The following is a 20892-nucleotide window of genomic DNA, read 5'->3' on the forward strand; positions in this document are numbered from 1 at the left end:
CTTCCCCAAGGCCAGTGGCTGGCAGAAATGGTTCTAAGCAATTGAGTTGGACTTCCTTTTCCTAGGAGTTGCCTAGTTGGTTGGGGAGTCATAAAATAGTGGCCTGAGGAGCTAGAACCAATGAACGCATGGCATTTTAAATACGTGAAGGTAAATGTATGGTATTTGAAGTATGTGAAGATACACAGGGAAAGAAAGAGTAAAAACTGGATTTTTTTTCTGACATCTTTATTCCCTAGATTTGAAAAAGAAAAATGAACAATTTACTTTATTAATCGTAGTACCAATTTTGCCAACGAGTGAGCTAAGACTCTTCATCGTGAGATTTCTTCATTGGGCCAGCTCAGGATTTTCCCATCTTTTCTCCACCAAGGCTACCTTTTGTTTTGACCTGGTGCGATTCGTGTGTGTGAAGGTTTTTCTCTCCAAACAAACGGCGTGTGGCATGAATGAATTTGTATTCCCATTCTTTAAAGTGGCTGGGCACGTGAGTCGTGACCCATCATTGCCGCTTCTCTGCATGAAGAAATGAATGGCATCACTCTCGGGTGACTTAATTCCAGCCCAGAGCAGACACTTGGTATTTGTGTTGGCCTGTCCATCCTCATCGTAGCTCTTTGTGTATGTACTTATTTTTACTTCACCGAGGGTCAAAAAGGAATGACAGTGATAATTTCTCGGGTGTTGATGGGACATGAGACTTTCCAAAAGGTCTTCATCTGTATTTGCAGCCGCTCCCCAGCACTAGCATCACCACCCCAGCTCCACCTCAGCTCATCAGGCATTGGATTCTCATAGGAGCACCGGTCCCTGGAGCCACAAAGGTTAGGGACCACTGCCCTAAAAGATCTCTTCCCACTGTGAGATGATAAGGGCTCTGTGTATATCACAGGTGGCGGCGCCCACTCAGGATGCTATGTCTTGGGAGTACTTAATACTGGACTGCTCCTAAGTGATAAACTACGAAGTGATCACTGGGGGTAATAACAGCCCAGAAAGGCTAAATCAATGAGACAAGTAGACTGTGTAGAAAAGGTAGGATGAGAAGGAGTAGAGGCCACAAAGTCCTGAAGACATAGCAGTTTGACTCTAGCTTGAGTAATTTCTTCTTGATCTTCATTTAGTCCTGTTATAACTGGTGATAAGTAAGAGAGGCTGGATTCTTGGAGGTGGGTAATTTGTAGGTCCATTGGAACCGAATTAAGAAAGCATCAATAACGAACTTTAATGAGCAAATTGTGTAATAAGAGTCTGAAAAAAAACCTCAGGCCTTAGACATAAAGCACCGAACATGAGCAATTTGTCAGCAATTCATGATATAATAAAGCAGGTTTTCGAATCCCGTCGTTTCATTATAGTGTTGATGAGATGCCATGTTTATATCAATTAGTCTATGGTAAACCTGGTTTTGTTATATGTCGTTTCGCTGCAGTTCCAAAAACCTATCAGTGATGTTAAGTGAGGACTTACTGTACTTATTTTATAATCCTAAATGAAGAGTTGCTTCAGATTCTTAAAAAGACAAAAGTTTATGTAATTCTTATATTCGGTTTTCTCTAAATTTCTGTTATGAAAACACACACATATAAACGTGTACAGACACACGTGCACACACACTCACACTTTTATTTCCTCCATTGCACTGATATTCTGAAAAATCTACATCTTTGATATTCATCAGAAAACCAAGTAACTTAGGTCCTGATATATGTTTGTTTATTCATTTCTTAGCAGAAATTATTCAGATTATCGAACAGAAGCCATGTGGCAATAGGATACAGTGGTCACATCTCCAGCCACAGCCTATGACATTTCAGACCAACCATTTCAGTCCTGTGTGTATTTTGATTCCCACCTGTCTGGTGGCCCTATAAACAAACCATTAACATGTCAGCTTCTCTGTTCCCGGCTCATGAGTCAAGTCCAGACCAGGAATCCTGCCTCCGCCCCTGGGCTCGCCCCATCCATCCTTCGCATCCCACCCTGACCCTGAGACGATGTCAATGCTGGAGCTGGCATATCTGTCCCATGCATTACTATGGCTGTGCTATTTTGAAAGCTAAAAATTCAATTGGCAGCTTGCCTCAAGTCATGTGACTTCAAAGTGGCCACATCTCAGCAGACGTGCCAAGTTCTGTTTTGGCCAGTTCTGCAGAAATTTATCAACCCTTTTTGATTAAAAATGGCCCAAGTGTGTAATGGCTCAGGCTCAATCACATTCTCAAACTGAGATTAGCATCTTTCTGGGGAACTCAAAGGGCAAAATCAAAGTAAGGGATCCTGGATCAGCTAATAGAGGACTGGTCAACAGAACCAGACGAGCTTCTCAGGCAGGTCAGAATCGGTGTCAGACACCTCTTGTTCTGGGTTCACCTGGCTCCGAGGTCCTTGGACCAGAGCTTGGGAACAAAAATCTGTGAGCCCCGAGTCCCCCATCCTGAGAGCTCTATCCCATTACCTGGATAGCCCATTCAGCCACAGCTGACCACTAGCCCACACCTCGTCCAAAGAGAACCGAAACCTGTGTGTCTATGCCCAGAGCCAGGAGCCACTAGTAGGATAAACTGAAGAAGGAAGGAGAGAGACATTTATTGTCAGGGAGGAGAGCCTAGCGGATCTGGGACCTAAACCCCAAAATGAATAAACTGTCTTAACTACCAGTTTATCTGTATTAGCCGAAAGGCTAAGAGTGAGTTCGTGGGGATCCAATGAGTAGCAAACTAGTAAATGCTTATTTTATCGCGGGATCGGCCAGCCCTAGGGCTGCCTCTCCTATCGCTGTTTTATTCTCTTAATCACAAACATCGAAATTTCAGGACACAAAGTGTCACAAGCCAACCACAGGATTTCTCACATCCTTTATTCTTGATCGCATTAACATCCAGACGACATCTGCAAACTTCCAGTTCTGCCTGAAGGTGGGAAGCAATGATCATATGGATAACCTGGGCCCCAGACCCACAGTGTTTGCTTATGTCTGGGGCCTGGGCACCCGGCTGCAGAGGTGTCCTGGAACCCTGCAGCAGACTGGCTGCAAGTGTCCGGACGATTTTTTCAGCAAATAGAGTGGACATTCTGACCCTTGATATTTCATTTCCTGGAGCTGAAGCTATGAGCTTATGAAAATTACTTAAACCTCTTCCCGTGGCACTATCTCTTAGACCTCCCACAGTAAGATCTCATTAAACATTCTTCTGCTTTATTTGGGAAGCAAATTGCGGTGACATAAATATCAAAAAAAAAAAAAAAATAGAAACTAAGGAGGAACCCTAACTAAGAAACCATCAGACACGCAGTTTGAATGTGAGATTTCATTATCTCTCAGTGCAGCGAGGAAAAGTTGCAACAGTCTAACACACCTTGCTCTAACACACCTGGTTCAATTCGCTAGCACTTCCCATTCTAGAAGAAGGAAAAAAAAAATGGTACATGGCAGGTTCTGGGAAGTTCATGGGGATATCTTCCCAAGGGTCCCCCAACTCAGTGTTTACCCAAATGCCACTTAGAGCTTTCTTACCAGAAAAGCATTGCCTCTCACATCCAAGGAAATGGGGAGCATCCATCTCTGCTCCCCATCCCTAGGTTTGAGGAAAAAATGAATGTGCCTCTTTCAAACACAACAGACGTCCTCCGTGAGGCCTTGTCGACTAGACCACCTCAGAGAGTTCCTAAGAAGTGAGCTTTCTTTAAAAGAACGCAAAAGTAACTTTAAAAAAGGAGTAAGGGCTTTTTTTCTTGAGGACTGGATTGAAGTTTTTAAACACAGTAGAGAGAAGAAAAACACTCTAGTATATGCACCCCGCGTGCTCTTATTCAGGCGCAGCCTTTGTTCTTGGCAATTTCTTCTCGCGTTTGCCTACAATGGTAGAGCAGGAAGTGGGGTGAGAACAGAAATATAAAATCACTGCCTGCTCCACGGCCCAAACCCTGCAGGCCGCAAGTTCGGAGCGGAGCCACAAGGTAGGCGCGAGGGGACGGCAAGGGAAGGGCGGCCCAGGAGTCAGCTGAGGAGGCCGCTGGCCCCTGCTTGCTTCTGAGTGCGGATGCGAGCCCGAGACTGGATGGAGCGGTCTCTGGGAAAGGACAGGCCACCTCGGCACAGGAGGCGGAGGCCCCACAGCTAGGCCCTGAGGCTGCCGGCCTTGACGTCCTATCTGGCCTTTTCCACATGGACCACAAGCTGGCCCTCACCTGGGACCTCCATCACAACTATTCACAGCCAGATCTCAAGACTTCCATGTCCACATTCCAGAGCAGCTAAAAGATAAAGTCCCTTCACTGATGACTTCAACGTTCCTCTTTAAGCTGGCTCCTGGGGACACTCAAGCTGACAGTAGTCTAGGCGCTGGTCCCAGAAAGGGTCCTGGATTAGAGCTGTCCTGTCAGCGATCTCTGGTGCCCTGGCAGCCGGCACTGGGCAGTAGGAATGAGAGAGGCATTCTCCGGACTCCAGAACCCCGAGTAAAACATCATATTGACCAGCAACAGGCTGCCTTCCAAGGCTCCTGCTCTTGGCTGCAGTTCTATTCAGCCATCATGGCAAAGCCTTTTATCTCCTGCTGATCAAAAATGAGCATCTGATCGAATAGTGGGAAAATAAACTACTTTTACTTAATTTAATAAATACAGTTTGGTAAACAGCATCTTCTCAAATTTAGAGCATCTTCTCCTCCATTTGGGGGAGAACGGGGACAAATAAAGGGGCTTTTAGTAACGGAGATGGAAACAGGCCCTGGGAACCCTTCATTCACCCGTCCGTTCATCCACACTTATCAAGAACCTACCAAATTTGCCAGATGCTGGAGATTCCATTACGGGTATAACATGGTTCCTGACGCTCCAGGAAACCAGAGCATAGAGGAACAGACAAACGCACATTAGGCAATTGCCATACGTCACAGTAACTGCCACGTTGAGTGCAGGCTCGGGATAGGCTTCCTGGAGGAGGTGACATCTGAATTGGTTTTTAAAGCAGCAGCAGGATGTGCAGCCAAATCCTCCATGTTCCAATGCATAGAATGTAATGGACCGAGATATCATTTAGGTCATATGATGGCAGGTGTCCAGGCTCCAGGACAAAATCAGATACCATTTGGATTCGGTCTGATTCCATGCAGTGGTACACACAGGGCACAAACTAGAAAGCACTGTGCCATGTATAGAAACCATGTCACCTGTGAAACAATTGGAGGAATCAAAGCCAATAGCCTGAGGACGAAAACTCTGGACTCTAGACGGTGGCCACGTGGAAGGAGATAAATAGGACCTATTCAGAAACAGGTCTGCTGGGTGGAAGGTGTGAGCAAAAGCAGGAGAGAACTTTAGAGCACTGTTTCCCAAACAGTGCGCAGGGAACAGGTAGAGGTGATATGGGCAAAGAGGGTTTCGTGGTCATAGAGTTTGGAAAATGCAGAGTTTAAAAGTCTCAGTTCTGTAGAACTTGTCGGTGTCTTTATTTCAGGAATGTGTTATATGAGACTCCAGTAGGAGGATACAAAAAATTTTTTCATTTGACAAACATATACGGAGCAGCCACTTAGTGCCAGGCACTGGCGTAGGCACTGGGAACAAAGAAATTAACAAAAGACACAGTCCCTGCTCTCAAGGAGAGCAGCAAGGAGACTCAGTAGTAAACGAGTAATGGATCCGTATTTCCTAAACTGAACAGCCCACAGAACCATTTTGTAAAGAAACATCCTTTCATTCTTTTGTTCCTCGGAACACATTTTTGGGGAAAAAGTTAATTAGGAGGATCTAGTGATGAGCTAGAGTGGAGACTTCCCCAGACCCCAGCCCAGGAACTATGCAAGCTGACTCGTAATGTCTGCAGGAATGAATCAGAGGGTGTTTTGAGGTTGGAATGTGTGATTCGGAATCGCAAAAATACTTTCAACGCAGCAAAACTGAATGTTTCTAGAGAGTGCACCTTCAGCCTGAATGAAATCTTCCTGAGAAGAATTTATTGGCTGACGCAAACTGATTAAGGAACACCGAAAGTTACGGCCACTCACAAAAGGATAGGACCATAGGGAAAGTAGGTTTTTGGTGTGTACACAGCGAGATGACAATCTCAAAGAAAAGGCTCTTGTCATAAACCACACGCTGGGCTGAAGAGGGCTCATGACTCTCCCCACCCCATCCCCGTGCACTTGACAAAGGGACACCCTCGCCGGAGCCCTGGATGATGATTTTCACAAGAACGCCCAGGCTCTCAGGCAAGACCCTATGTTCAGAAACCTGGCTTTAGATGGAACTCTGGTTCTCATGTGGGCTTGGATCTGTCTTCAGCACCTGTGAGAGAGGAAATAATCTCTGAAATGCCCAAGGAGGGTGTGGATCTCTGCTAGGGTCAGCCTCCGGGTTTCAGTGTCTTTCTGTGAAGAGCTTCATGTGAAAGGCCAGCGTAGCCACACACTTTGGTATTTCCCAGATGTCTGTAAACACCAGCTGGAGTCAGTAAATAAATGCACACATTTATTATTGTGTATATATGTGTGTATATATACATATTTCAATTATACATTGAAACATATATTCAAATATATGTAATTATGTATAATGAGAATAACTGAATTATATATATAATTAAATATATAAAATTATTCTCTTGGCATTTCCCATTTCCTTCCATTTTATTCGTTTTTCCTATTCTCTAACCAATTGCTTAAGTTGTTCATGTGAAAGAACAGTCTCGACATTTTGGAGGTCAATTTATGATTGGAATTTTATTTGAAAGCTTACACTATTTCTTAACACGATCCCAATCTTGCTCCCACTGGTGCTGTAAATCTTAAAAAGAGAAAGCTCTATTCTATCAAAATAGCTCGTTCCATGATGACTCTAGGCAGACAAATGAGACATGTTAGCGTTTCCCTATCCTGCTTACAAACGAGTCACTCTGGAGATGGCAGCTATGGATTTTGGGTGTTGGCAGCGTGAGCCCAGTGAAGGTGACCACGTGGTCCAATTTTAGTGGTCGTTACCGATGGAGGGGAAGGGGGTTCACAGATGACCTCAAACCACAGCCACTTCCAAGCCATCCATGCTTTGCAGTGGTGCTCTGGGCGGTCAACGATTCCAACTCGCCTGACTTCTTGAGTAGATGTTGGTCTTCCCTTGAGCATTTATGTCCCGAAGGTATGAGGTACCAGAGAGATTGCCTTGCCAGTCACACAAGAGATATAATTGTCGTATGTAATTGACAAAGCAAATGATTAGAAAACAGATCACTGAGAATTTCACTACCTCCCTAAAATACTAAGGATGTCATTGCAAGGAATAAAAATAATTGCTTGGACGAGGAAAGAATTCTCCACCTCAGCATCACTGGCGTGTCGATGAAGGCTCCGTCCCAGATCTGAATGCTAACCCGGCAGCAATGAGGAAAGTGAGAGAGATGCTTCCAGACTTTTCTCTCATTTGAAGCAGCCATACTGACAGCCAAGAGCATTTTGTGAGGGGTGAGGGGACTCCGAGAGGAGATTTAGTTGGTCTCTGCCTTACAAAAGTGGTGGTCGATGGTGCAAGCACCCAGGAAGCAAATTTTATTCCTAGTTTCTCAAAGGTCCCCCTACAGATCAATGTCAGTCCCTGTGACATTTCACCAGTGCCCATCAATATGAGAATAATGAGGACAAAGTTCATGAAATGAGTTATTTATTAAATTAAATGTATTCAATGTAAAGGACCCATCTTTTGTTCTGAGATTATATCATTTTTTTTGTTGGAAAAAAACACCCTTTCTTTTATGAAATGGCGGTCATATTAGAGAGCTGTAGTTGTGGTAACTGCTGCTACTACCATAATTTATATACGTCAGTCCCAAAAATATTTTTCAAAATTCCCCTTTTCCATGAAACCCAAAGGTCCAAGAGCCGCTGAAGGCATGAGGGACTGGGAGAGTGGAGAGGCTCGATTTAGTTCAAAGAAGAAAAACTGTGAGAAAATAAAAATCACAAAGGTAGAAATACCTAGCCTGTGTGTACACAGTGATTTGCATGATTTCTCTCCAGCCGTCAGACCCCAGCCTCGAGAACTTGCCAGGAGGCATCTTTGCATCTCTCTCTAAGCCAGAATGTATGTCCTTTGTCTGGCAGTGTGAGCATCTTCCCCACCTCCTCTTCAAGACAGAAAACTAAATTTTGTCGTTTCCCAAACTATGTGGAAAGAACTTCCACCCAAGAAGCCAGTGGGAGAGGCAGAGAGTGGCACACAGTCCAGTCTCCTTTGTCTCCTGAGATGCTGTTCTAAGGCATTTAATCCCAGGGGCTCAACCATCTGGCCCCTCCTGGGTCCTGCTGTTCAATTTTCTGGAACATTGGTCCCGGCTTCCTACTCTCCACCCAGCCCCTCTCCCTACCTCTTGTCCTGGTCCTGTTGTGCCTCCTCCCGACATCTCTTTTTCTCTCTGGTAGCCTCCTTGGTGCTCAGAGCTGACATTAACTGCTCTAGGGCTCTAAGGACGTGCACTTTCTCATGTTGGCATGTGTCACTCCATCCTTTATCCTGGGGCTGGAGAAGAGGGTTTCAGCTATTCCTACCAGTGATGAAGCCCTGCTATGCAATGCTTTAGAGACCTTAAATCTAGATTACACTGACGATCTCCATGAAGGTTAAAATGAAGGGTCCAGCAGTACCGTAGGAAGAATCCATGCGGAACGGGCTGGAAGGCTCCGTGAGGTCAGAGCCCCTGACACCAGCTCTGGCTCTCGAGTCAGAGGATCTGACCTGGCTATGGATGAGCTGCCGTCTCACTGAGGCTCACGGAGACATGAAGGGTTCGGGCAGGGGGGCCTCCGAGGTGCTGCCAGCTCTCACAGGCCGCCAGTGGATGACTCCATCGCCTTACCTCCGGCTAGCCTGCAGTCTGAGCACGCCAGGCTGAGAGGCTGGCAGAGAAAAGCAGCCGTGGTGAGTTGTACAGAGGCAGAGGGTCCCCTGCCCCCTACAGGTGTGCCACATCCCCTCCCACCCCCCAAGACACCTCCTGGGGGAGAAGACGAACATCCCTGTTTCTTTATCCTGTCAGCTCCAATTCCCCCCTTTTTTTGTCAGAGAAGTTGTTTGACATTGGAGCCGCGAGTGAACATGGCATTTGGCTAGATCCAGCCAGTCGATCTTGTCACCTGCCCTGAATCACCAGGAGCCAGGGGCTTCCCCGCCAAACCTGGAGTGTCTTCATAAGCCAATGCTATTTCCGCAGCCACGTAGCCATACCCAGTGACCAGCCGCGGTGGTCACGCCTTTCCACACCTGCCGTTGAACCCTGTGAAATGGGGAGAGGCTGCAGCCGCTTGCATTTTTTGCCTAAAGGAAATTAAACACATATATCTATATGGAAATATAGATATATAATGGTCTATGGGGAAAAAATTTGTAAAGCATAAAAATCTAATAATCTTTATCAAGTTTAAGGAGCAGAGCCTGGCACATTTGGCTGTCTGTCCATGAGCAATGCTTAAAAAAAAAAAAAAAAAAATGCAAGCCACAAGTCCCCAAGTCTCTCCAGCACCATTAAAGGAAAGACCACACAAAAATGTGGAATCTGCTTGGTTGGAGATGATCATTTCTGTGGGCTTTTCAGATATATTTTACTTTCTGTTATTTGCATTGTTTCTCTTTCTCTCATACCAGAGATGTGCCTGGTTAGAGAAACGGTCTTAACATTCCCAAGCCGACAACTCTCCAAATACTCGAGCCAAAGGAATTCAGTGCACCTACATAGCGGAAGGGGGCGTGTCCCTCTCCACGTGCTGTCTTGCCAGGTCGTGTTTCTCTAAACCCGAATGCTAACTTATCAACTTCTGTAGGTTTCACTGAATACAACTGCATGGAATGCTATTACTGTTTGCAATGCAACCTGATCTAAAAACATTGCATTTCTTTTCAATCCAAAGGGGACTAGCAGGTTTATTGTGTTTGCATGTGCTTTCCCCCTAGACTCTGGCTGCCCTAACAAGAAATTCAATAAATCTACTTCCAAACCATCTTGCACAAGCTTTGCATGTCCAGTCTGGGCCTGAGGAAATTAACAAGAGAATAGAACATACCATCGACTTGCGGAGTGGCGATAAATTGCGAAGAGAGCATATCAAGCCATTCTCACTGATGTTTAAAGACTCCAGCCTGGAGCACAAGGTAGAGCTGGGTCTCCGTAGTGGCTCTTTTTCTGAAGTAAATTGTCGTAAATGTTCGTGGGACGAGAGACAGCCCAGGGGCTGCCGTTCCGGTTGCTATGTTTTGCTGTTTGTTTGTTTGGTTTGGTTTGGTACTGTCTTTCCTTTTTCTCTTTGCAAATCATGAGTAGACTGAAGGCCATGAAAGGAGATGTCACTTAGATCAAGAGCCTCAGCTTTGCTCTTTAAGGGAAAGGTAACAGAGGGGACACGGAGCCCTTAAACTCTGTGACAGCAGAGGTGTGCCTTCCACTTTGACATTATTGACCCAGAGGCCTTGACACTCACTTCCCTTTGCTTTTAGGTGAATTCTCATCAGTTGCGACCCTTGTAACGTAATACACGAGGGCACCCAATAGCTTCACGTAAGCATTTGTGATAAACACTCCTTCTTAGATTGTAGACACCTATTCTTCCATGTTTCCGGTTGTCTACTGTCCCCCACCCCCCACCCCCGCTCCCCGTAATGAAAGCATAGTAGAAAGAAGACGGGGCACAGGGATTTGGAGTGGGGTTCAATTTCTACCTCTGCCACTTCTTTGCCACGTGAACTTGGAAGAGTTGAGCAGCCTGTCTGAGCATGAGCTGCTCTCTGTACCCTGAGGATAATGACCAGCCTCCCTCACAGGTGCTTATAGAAGGCTCCAGGCAATGCCTTGATTAGGCTAAGTGTCCAAAAATGGCAGCCATCATCATGTTGATGATGACTTTTTCCGATGCTCCTTTCTCGCCCCAGCTCTGAACTGTAAAGCATTGGGGAGGGGAGGGGGTGTTGTCCCTGACAGGGCTGCTCCTTTGCACTGACGGAAGCTGACAGACCTTCCCCGACTGAGCACAAGAGGTGCTTGGTGTCTGCCGGAGCCTCTGGGAAGAACAGCAGGGAATTTGTAAGCGAATTTCAGGAGTTTGATCTGATACTCTGCAAAGCTCCAGTGAGCAATTTTAGTGTGCGTTTGCTCAGCTGCCTGGGAGAGTCTGCTTTCCTTGGTTTGGGGAATTCACACCTCTCTGTGCATGCACCATTCCCAGTGATATCTTCGATAACTCCCCACAGGTTGCAAACTCCAAAATTCACATCTTCACCTGCAGTTCACAATTTAAAACGTACTATGTCTATGCACTAACAAAACAAAAGGAGAAGAAACATTTCGCCTCACTCAACCCCTCTCCCACCCTTTCGCCAAATAAGACTTTTTTATTCCTAATATAATTGAGGGCTTAAGGTCCAAATTAAATGCATTCTCTTTCCTGGTTGCTACATTGAGGGAGCTTGGAAGAGCAGGGTAGTCTTGCAAAGAACCTTCTCAATTAGCCTGTGTAAATACCTGTGTCTGGAGTTTTACAAAACCCTTTTATTCGTTCTGGTTAAAGATGTACTTGCTTCACTAACAACCCAACCCCTGCAAGCTGTGCATAATTTCTAATATGTTTTAATAGGGTCCACATCTCGTCTGCAGGCATCTGGTTTGGGAACAAGAATAAACTTAGGGGAGGCACACGATGTGCCTAAGGTTAATTTCTGTGACCGGAGAGGAGGTTCTTCTAGGAGAAGCAAAATGCAGCATCCTGAGCGGACTCGTGGGGATTTTCCCAGGCGGGCCAGCCCTGCTTCATTTAGCACATGCTCTGCATTGTGTGGGTTCCCCAGAGTGAGGACAATGGGGCGCATCAGAAAACATTCATGCCCCCCTGTGTCACAGAGACAGTCCTCATTGACTCTTGGTCTGAGACTCTCTCTGGGGACTGAGTTACTGCTGAGCAGAGGATATAAATAAATCACAGTCATTGGGGATTTACCATATACCAGGCGCTATTCTAAGCTGTTCACACAAATAGATGAACAATGAGGGTATGAAGCTGATGTTACTATGAGCCACATTTTATACTTGATAAAATGGAGATACAGAGAAATGATCGAGCAGCCTGCCCAAACCTGAACCAGCAGCTGAGGTCCACAGTGACCCCAAAGCCAGTGCCTGGTCTGTCACCACATTGCCTCTCCCTGGAGCTCTTCTTGGGACTTGTTCTCGAAGGCCCTTGTACACAGAAGATAATCCTATTTGAATTCAGGTGGGGTGAGAGGCTCTGGGGTGGGGCGCAGGTTAGGTAGGAAACCGCCCTGAAGCCTTGCCAAAGTAAGAGCAGGGGCTTTCAAGGCCCCAGGGTTCCAGAATTAGAGAACTGTCCGTTTTCTATGCCATACTCAAAAAGAAAAATCGCCCAGTGTGGAGAGTGTAGGAGGAACCTCCTTCCCCCGATAAACTGGGCTTATACCCTCAGGATCAGGATGAACAGAAAAGAAAAACCCACGGAGCAGACAAAGAGTGAGTAAAGCCACATTCCTATGCCCTGGCGTTGTTAGATGGAGTAAAAAAAAAGAAAAAAGAAAAAAAAGCAGTCCGAGCACTCCAAAATGGAATCCACGTAGATTTGCCGCCTGAGTTCACATTCTGAATGTGGTCTAAAAAAGAAACCTCAGGCAGACTTCGTATTTCCTGTCGTCCCTGGTTGACACTGCCCCCTGGTGACCAGCAGAAGCAAACGCAGAGCTCCCTGGAAGAACGTGGGTTTAAGGCTCCACTGACCGACCTTAAGACACAGTCTGATTTCAGAGACATTAAAATGTGAGAGGGAAAAAATTGTGTGTCTTAGAATTGCTGAAATCTGTATAGTAGTTGTGACTCCAAAGCCTTTTCTCTTCCCCCAGCCCCACCTTGCTTCTTGGGAGCAAGTTTGCACCATAAAAGCATGTTTCCTGAAAGGAAACGTGGAAATGGAAATAATGATCTTACCTTTGGAAATTTTGAAGGGAAGAAAAGGCTTCGCTCTGTTTCAACAATAGAAAGACATATGAATAAGGAAACTCTTGGCCTCTCCAGCTTTATTAGTGAGTGGAGAACACAAAAGCTCCTTTGAAATGTCATTCAGACGTTTCCAGGTCACATTTGCTTATAAAAATTGGCGCATCGACCAACAGTGCTTTAAATCAGGTGTACCTCTGGTGCTGCGTAAACACCTGTTGAATGAATGAGGACACAGATTAAGGAGCATGTTGGAGGAGACCGCCTCGCCCCCCATCCCTGGTCTCAGGATACGTGTTGTGAACTCTGAGAGCTGAAAGATGTGGGTCAGTTTTGAGCTGACTTAGCTGTGGAGTTTCAGGAAAAAACACTGTAAAGTTTCACTCACTTCCTGCCATGTCACTTCAAAGTCATGCGCACACACACGCGCGTGCACACACACACAGAAACCTTTTGAGTAAGTTTCAGAAAAGTGTGCTCATGACTCCTGTGTCTGAGCCAAGTTTGGGCAGCACGTTTTTTCACCTCTGCCCACCCCCCCCCACCCCGGTTTCCGCATCTGTGAAGTGGGGGAGCTGGGCTGCCCCTGACCTCTCTCATTAGTCCCTGCTGCATCTGCGGGTTCCCTAGGACCTCGGCGACCATTGCCCTGGCCTGCCTGAGACGAACCCGGTTTAAATCTATCTTCTCAGCATGATTATTAGCAGCACCTCTTTTCACTCTCAGAATCACCCAGTGCGGGTCACAGGTCACGTGGCCCGAGGCCTGGGCCTCAGCCAGGTTAGAGTTAGTGGTCCTCAACCACACCGAGAACTTTTGGGGCAGACCTCGGACTGGGGGAGGGGGCCCCCCAAGGCTCCCAGCCTTCACAGAAAAGCTCTGCCCTCCTTGAGTCTCTAGCTAAATATTTCCTGAAGCCTCAGGGACAAACACGAATTAGAACTACGGTAAAGAGATGTAGGAAACGTGACACGTATGTCAAATACTGTCCATCATATTGGATTTTTTTTTCTTTTTATGTATGATATGACATTTGTTTTCTTTTTAAAGAAAATGAATGCATTTTTTCGAACAAAAGCTTATACCGAGCACGTAAGGCAAAAAGAGGAAAATGATACCTCTTGTGATCTTATCACCCAGGATAACTAACCGCTGTGATGTTTTAGCATCTGTCACGCTACTTTTTCAGGAGTGCGAGTCTATATACTTATCTATGCAATTTGTCAATGAAAATGGGGCCATTTCGTACCATACTGTTAATCATGCTTCGCTTGAACTTTTTTCCACATTAGTAAATATTCAGTTATGAAGAAATCATTTTGTAACTGCATACTATTCCGGTGCATGTTTTAACCATTCTTGGCTTTTTATTCCTTCAATTTTTCACTATTATAAATGTTAAAGTGCATTGCGATGACCATCGTCATAGTTAAATCATATATCCATGCTTAATTGATTAATTTACAGATCATTACTGAGTGCTGAGTGACAAGGTGATAGTTTTTGGTCACTCAGATGGACACCCCCACACACTTGCAAAAGCTTCATTTGTCTCACAAGTGCTTGGTCTTCGTTAAGAGACAGAGGAAAGAACCGAGACTTGATTGCTGAGTGGACATATTGAACCCTATCCCTGCCACTTACGGGCTGGGTGACACAGGACAAGGTATGTGATCTCACTGAGATGACGAGATCATAATATCTGCCTCTCATTGGATCATAGTGAAAATTGGATGACATAATACTCATATCATAGATATTTGAATAAAAGCAATAGTTATTCTTTCCCCTTCTCCTTCTGATTAATCCTATGCCAATCCAAATCTGGATGAGGCCAAACCCTCACTTAAAATAAATTTCACACTTCTAGAGCTCCTTTTAGAAATCTACTTCATTAAAAATGGTGCGATGTGTCTTGTGCCCCAGGGTACCAGGCTCAGGGCTTTTGTAAATACTTAATTACATAAGTACAGAAAGATATGCATTGACCAAGTCCACACTGTAGCCCACAGGAAGTGCTCGCTATGAACCGAGGTCTTGTGAGTATTTTCAAACACTTATTTAATGTTTTCTTTCTTTCTTTCTTTCTTTCTTTTTTCCTATCAGCAGCCACATAAAAACAAGGATCTGTCACCCAAGGAAACCTTTAGATAATCTTTTGGTTGAGTTCTTATCTATGTTCAGAATTTCTCTGTTTTTTCTGTCCTTGGGAAAGAAAATCAAAGTTAAGTGGAGACTTAAAAGAGTTCAGGAAAATGCATCACAAATTTCGAAATGCTTCTTTATCTTCCCATCCACTCCCATGGGAGTTATGATGAGAGGAGTAAGATAATTAAGGGAGAATTTGGCAAAGCAAGGAAGACTAGGCAAATGAATGAATGAAGATGGATTCAATCCATCTTCAATGTGACAGATTCATTCTATGTGATGGATTAGATGTTGGACTCTGGAATTAGGTAATGAGAATGTATTTATATTGTTTAGGTAGGAACATGGAGTACGAACCAAATGGTCTTGGGTGTTCTCTCTCATTTTCTGAATCACACTTTCTGATCATTTTCATGACCTTATTTTTAAAAGAATGATTCTGTTGCGAGCTCAAGTTACTGATGCATTTTTACTGCTCTAGTAAGGCCCAAAATAGTAAGAGTATTTAAGCCACCTCCTTTAGGTAGAAGGACAGATTTTAAGAGGTTGGAGGGGGGGCATCCATCCCTTATTCAAACAGCGGGTTTGTCAGACTCCTTCATATTCCCGATATTTCCTTGTAAATTTAATGCTATGTCTACTGCCTTCTAGGTAGTCATAGCATATCAAGGGCCATTTCACTTGTGTCTTTTTATCAGACCAGTTAGCTCTAGTCCCACAAAGCCAGCATCTTCAGAGTCAGAAATACCAATTTCACTTATAATAGTGTAGTGTAGAATGATAGAATTAGATGATTTCAACCTAAAGGTCATTGGCCCAGTACTCGAAGCAATCTTAATGCTTCATGCGTAGACATCACCATCATCTACAACCAGGGGCTTCCAGGTAAGAAACACAGGAATAGTTGTCACTCCCATGGCCTCACCATGGGTTGCGGGGACTGGACCAGTCAAGAACGGAAAGATCCTTTCTCCCAAGGATGGGAGGTTTGGGGGAAGGCGAGCTGGAAGAAGGGTGGATTGGAAGTTTTGTAAAGTTCTTCTTGGAATTCTTATACATTGTTCAACCCTGCCCACCCCCTACCACCACCACCAGGAATAGCGTAGCACTAAGAAATGCATTGCCATTAAGGGTCCTCTTTTATCCGTGGGGTGGTGTCTTTCCAGCCCCACGCTTCTGAAGCTATCCATCTTAGACGCGTGTTGGCATGCTTCCTTGTGAGTCTACTAAACATGAGGAAATCACCTTTGTTCAAAGGTCAGGTTACGTGGGAAGAAGTGTGCCAGAGAGAGATTCCTCAGACACACCTGTCACTCACAGGACTGCTTCTGACAGTGATTTGCCTAGATACTAGACACAGATAAGAAAGGTAACCTATTTCAAAACAGAAATGATTGAAAATTCATCCTTCGCACTTTCATCACTTTTATTGCAATTATGCCCTTTACCCTAATGGTCTAATTTAAGGAGGCTCTAGCCTTCGCCATGCTACATAATGCATGAGTTCAACAGCATAACAGAGGTTAAATTCCTTCATTCATTCATGAAAAATGAGATCGTCTCAGCCAAGATTCTTCTTTAATTTAACAAACATATTCATTTATACTAATTAAAAGTGTGCTAGAAAATTACCTTTCTACAAACTAGATTTATGCAAAGGTAGAATAAAATGAAGGGTTGATTCCCCGCCTCACTGGAAATATCCAGGCGGGAGTTAATGGCTCATTTCTAAGAGATTTTACTGAGTGAAATCAGCGTTAGTAAGAGTTGGACCAAGGTGACAAATACAATCCAGCCCACCTATACAATTTTTTAATCTCACATACACACTTGCGTAAAAGTGTGGTTGTAGTTTGAACAATTAACTAGATAATTTCTCTGGTTAGAAGCATCCCTACATCTTGGAGAGATATAAAAATATAGCCAGTACCTTTTAGCTCATAGTCAGAGTGGAGTTTAAGCGTGGAGGGTGATTTTCCTCCCACACACCTAAGGAGGTTTTCCAGACCTGTCTTAGGCACAGACACATAGAAGATCAGAAGCTCGTCCATCACCTGTGCGAGCTAGCTTCCCTTCACCCCTCTGTGGTGAAGAATCCAGAATGGGCTTTCCCTAATGTGATCAAACGTGGGTTCCAGGCTTCCCTGTGACAGATCTAGGAACCTCATTGCATTGATTTCATTTCTGAATATGCCTTTTAAGAAGATGCAGGGTCAGCATCCCTGGACATGAACTAAATGGAACACAAGTTCTTCCTGTCCTGCTTCCTTGGAAGGGACCCCTAGTCTCAACCTGATCAAATCAAGGAGGGAACTTCCATTTCTTTGTATCATAAACCACATCATTGAAATATACCAAGACACACTATTGTATTGTGCGCCCTATGAAGAAGATGACCTTACCTCGAAAATAACAAGGTAGCAGCAGAGAGCGCAGCCAATGAGACCGTGTGCTTGGACAGACTCTTCGATTCCCTACTTACATTCTGTGAAGTCCTAGTCTAATCCTAGGTTTCCTTATATGCAAAATGGGGGTATGATGAACAGGATCTCCCTCAAAGTGTTGTCATAACTAAATGAGACGGCCCCCATAAAGCACGCAGCATAGTGCCTGCCTTGCACTAGGCATTAGTCATTATCATTCAAATTTGTTACACTAGATTTGGGGCATTTCCCGAGTCAACCAAAACCCTTTAGACTGAAAAATAATCATAATCAAATTCTAATGTAAGTTCTCGAAGAAAGCACTTGTAATTTCTTCTAAGTGGCATGCCCTTTCGATGGGCGTGAATCCCACTTGCAGTTGGCTCAGGTGCTGCCTTCAAGCACTTGCTCACAGTTAAACACTGATGGAGGAGGAGATTTGGAAGCAAGGTAAGTCTTCCCGCCGCCTCTGCACCCAGGCTGCAGCCTAAAGAAGATGAGAAGCGTAAGACCCTAAGCAACTTTAGTCTGGACAAATGATGATGATGGCAACAGCTTTAAAATCAGTAAGACACATTCAGGAAAGGAGTCAGAGACTCCTCACAGTGAGAACAGGCCAAGAACGGAAGGAACCCTTTGCAAAGGAGTAAACTCTCAGGCACTGGGAGCGTTTGAGTTGAGAGTGTTCAAAACCCTAGGATGCCCCGCCCCAGCCCCGAGGAAAGAAACCCACCTCCTCCAACAAAGCAGAGAAAGTCACCTGGTGATACTCAGTAGATATTTGAGTAGATGTCAGGGAAGTTATGGGGAGGATCCCTGAAGGTGGTGGTCCATTAGGACCTCAAGAACCTGTGATGACAATGACACGGTGATGATGATAATGGTAAAGATGAAGAAAAGCAGCAAGAGGGATTAAGTCCACTAAAAATAATAATAATAATAATTATTATTATTATTATTATCATTAATGCCTGCAGCATCTGGTCTTCTAGGTGGTCTCCCATCCAAGTACTAACGAGGCCCGACCCTGCTTAGCTTCCGAGATCAGACATCGGGCTTGTTCAGGGTGGCATGGCCGTAGACCATGGACTGTGGCTCCACTGGGACGTGAAACGAGGACCTTCTGCATATAAAGCAGACGTGCTAACTGCTACACTATGAACCACATCCTAACAATTATTATTGTTTTCAAAATCTCATTATCAAATCTATTTAACCAGGTTGTGTTTGCAATTAATCAGTCAGCCAACAGGAATAATTTAACCCTGTGCAATTGTTTGTTAGACAGAACCCAGACATTTAGTTTTCTTTGATTTGACTGCTTTGTGGCTAACTCATTTATTTTCAAGCTGGGATGTGTAGGTCTCTATGATTGTGCCTTTTTCACAGGCAGCGCTATTTGTGACTATTAGTAACATGGATTTTCTGTGGTTTCACTGGGAGCGAGGATGGTTTATCGTGATTCTTCCCCGTTCCCCTCCAGATACCAAGCAGGTTGTCAGCAAGTGGACAGAGGCCTCAGTGCTAGAGACCAGAAAAAGCAATGACTGTGCCACTTCTGGGCAGCGCTGGCTTCCCCCACTCCCCATGTTGCTCACCAGCTACAGGCCGTTGCCCTTCCCCAAATCTTAGCCATGACAATGAGCAGTTAAGTTCAGTCTAAAACCCAGACCACACCGAGAAGTAAGCAAGAGAATAAAAATCATGTAACTGATGATTGTGACTGCCATCTGAACAAGACATTGGACTAATTTTATTATTTCATTGATCTCCCTCCTCCTGATACTGTGGCCTGAGTCTTGAGGTGTATACAGCCTGAGATATTGTGAGAGCTCGATTTACCGACTTCTGTGAAAAATCGAATCTGGGATGACACAGTTCCAGAACCAGGCTTCGCTCTCTCTTTCCCCCTGCTAAAAATGATCTGTTTGCCGTGTAATCTATAGCAAGTTATTAGACCTCTCTGATACTGAGAGGAAAGAAGGGGCTTGGTCTCCTTTTGGTTTAGTCTCATGTTAAGGTCTTTTTCAGTTTTAAAAATCCTTTTCTCCTTCTGAACAAATTAGATTATTTCTCAGTTTAGTGACTCCAAGATGATTCGGGAAACTAGGCAGGACTGAAGCAAGTGCACATTCAGTGCTGACCTTCCAGAAGCTTTTAAGGCTGAGCAATGAAATTACCGATAATCAAAATAAAGTTATGGCCATTCCCCAGGGCTGCCTGGAGCAGACAGCAGAAGGGAGTCCAGCTTATTGGCTTGGTTTCTCTCATGCGAAATGAAAGGGCTGCCCTTGCTGGAGATGTCTCAGGGTGCTCTCTGTGCTAAGATTCTACGGATTTATGTTTTGATAGTTTTATGAAAAAAAGAGGCAGAAAGACTCTCCCTAGTAAAACATTTCCCATGTCCCCAAAACTGACAAGAAATAGGACAAGATCCTTAAATGACTTAAGTTTACTCATGAAGAAGGTCATTGTGAATCTGATTTGCCGCATCTATGGCTATGCACTCTTCTGCCTTGTTAAAACGATGTGAGTTCTGTGGGAAGATTAAAAAAAAACAAAACAAAAACGGAATAAGCTCATGCAAAGTCCCTCTCCCCTGCCTTCCAAATGTGAAGGGAATTTTATTTACTCCTGGGCTCTCCTTGAAAAGTTAACAGGAGGGCTGGAGACAGTACTCTGAAGAGTTAACTTAAGATATGGATTCTTCTTAATTTAAGAAATAAATGTATATTTATTTGCTTTGTCTCTTCTTGCTGTTTTCCCCAAACTTCAAACACTGGTAAAACTTAAAAATCTTCCAGATGCCAAACTCTGCTGCCAAGTAATTTATTCTCCTTCTCTTTTTTAATTGCAGTATTCTCAAATGAGGGATGAAGTTTTCAAGTCAAACTTGGTCTGTGCGTTTATCGTTCTGCTGTTTATCACGGCAATCCAAAGTTTGCTTCCTTCTTCAAGGTAAATGCGGAAGGACGGAGTTACCAGGTGACATCCCTTTGTGAACTGACGCTCTCTCACTTGGACCCTTTCAGGGGATCTGAATCCACACCAAAATGTATGACAGTATCAGCGTCTATTCTGGTGGTCTTACTCTACGCGATAATCTCATTCTTCTACCAAGACAAGAGTCTTTGCCCCAGTCTTAATGAGCACAACAATTAAAATCAAAATAGGCCTCCCCCTTATGCACACAGGAATGTAGCAAGTAAGAACCTCAATCACCACTTCCTCTGATAATTACCTCTTTGTTGCGCTTTGATAATACTGCAAACGCCTGTCTGTGGCTGGTCACTGTTCCAAAACTTTTACGTGCAGTAACTTGTGAAATCCTCACAGCCACTCTAG

General features: G+C 44.5%; 1 protein-coding gene across 1 annotated transcript in view; it reads left to right on the forward strand.

Annotated features, from left to right (window-relative positions):
• ADCY8 (adenylate cyclase 8) overlaps window positions 1-20892 on the forward strand; it is a 170549-nt gene that overhangs the window by 86639 nt on the left and 63018 nt on the right. The window contains exons 8-9 of the mRNA XM_011373832.1: window positions 9940-10137; window positions 20405-20505. Of these exons, the coding sequence (XP_011372134.1) occupies window positions 9940-10137; window positions 20405-20505 (299 nt within the window). The remainder of the gene's footprint in view (window positions 1-9939; window positions 10138-20404; window positions 20506-20892) is intronic.

This window comes from Pteropus vampyrus, unplaced genomic scaffold, assembly GCF_000151845.1.
Source record: "Pteropus vampyrus isolate Shadow unplaced genomic scaffold, Pvam_2.0 Scaffold232, whole genome shotgun sequence".
Lineage (NCBI taxonomy): Eukaryota > Metazoa > Chordata > Mammalia > Chiroptera > Pteropodidae > Pteropus > Pteropus vampyrus.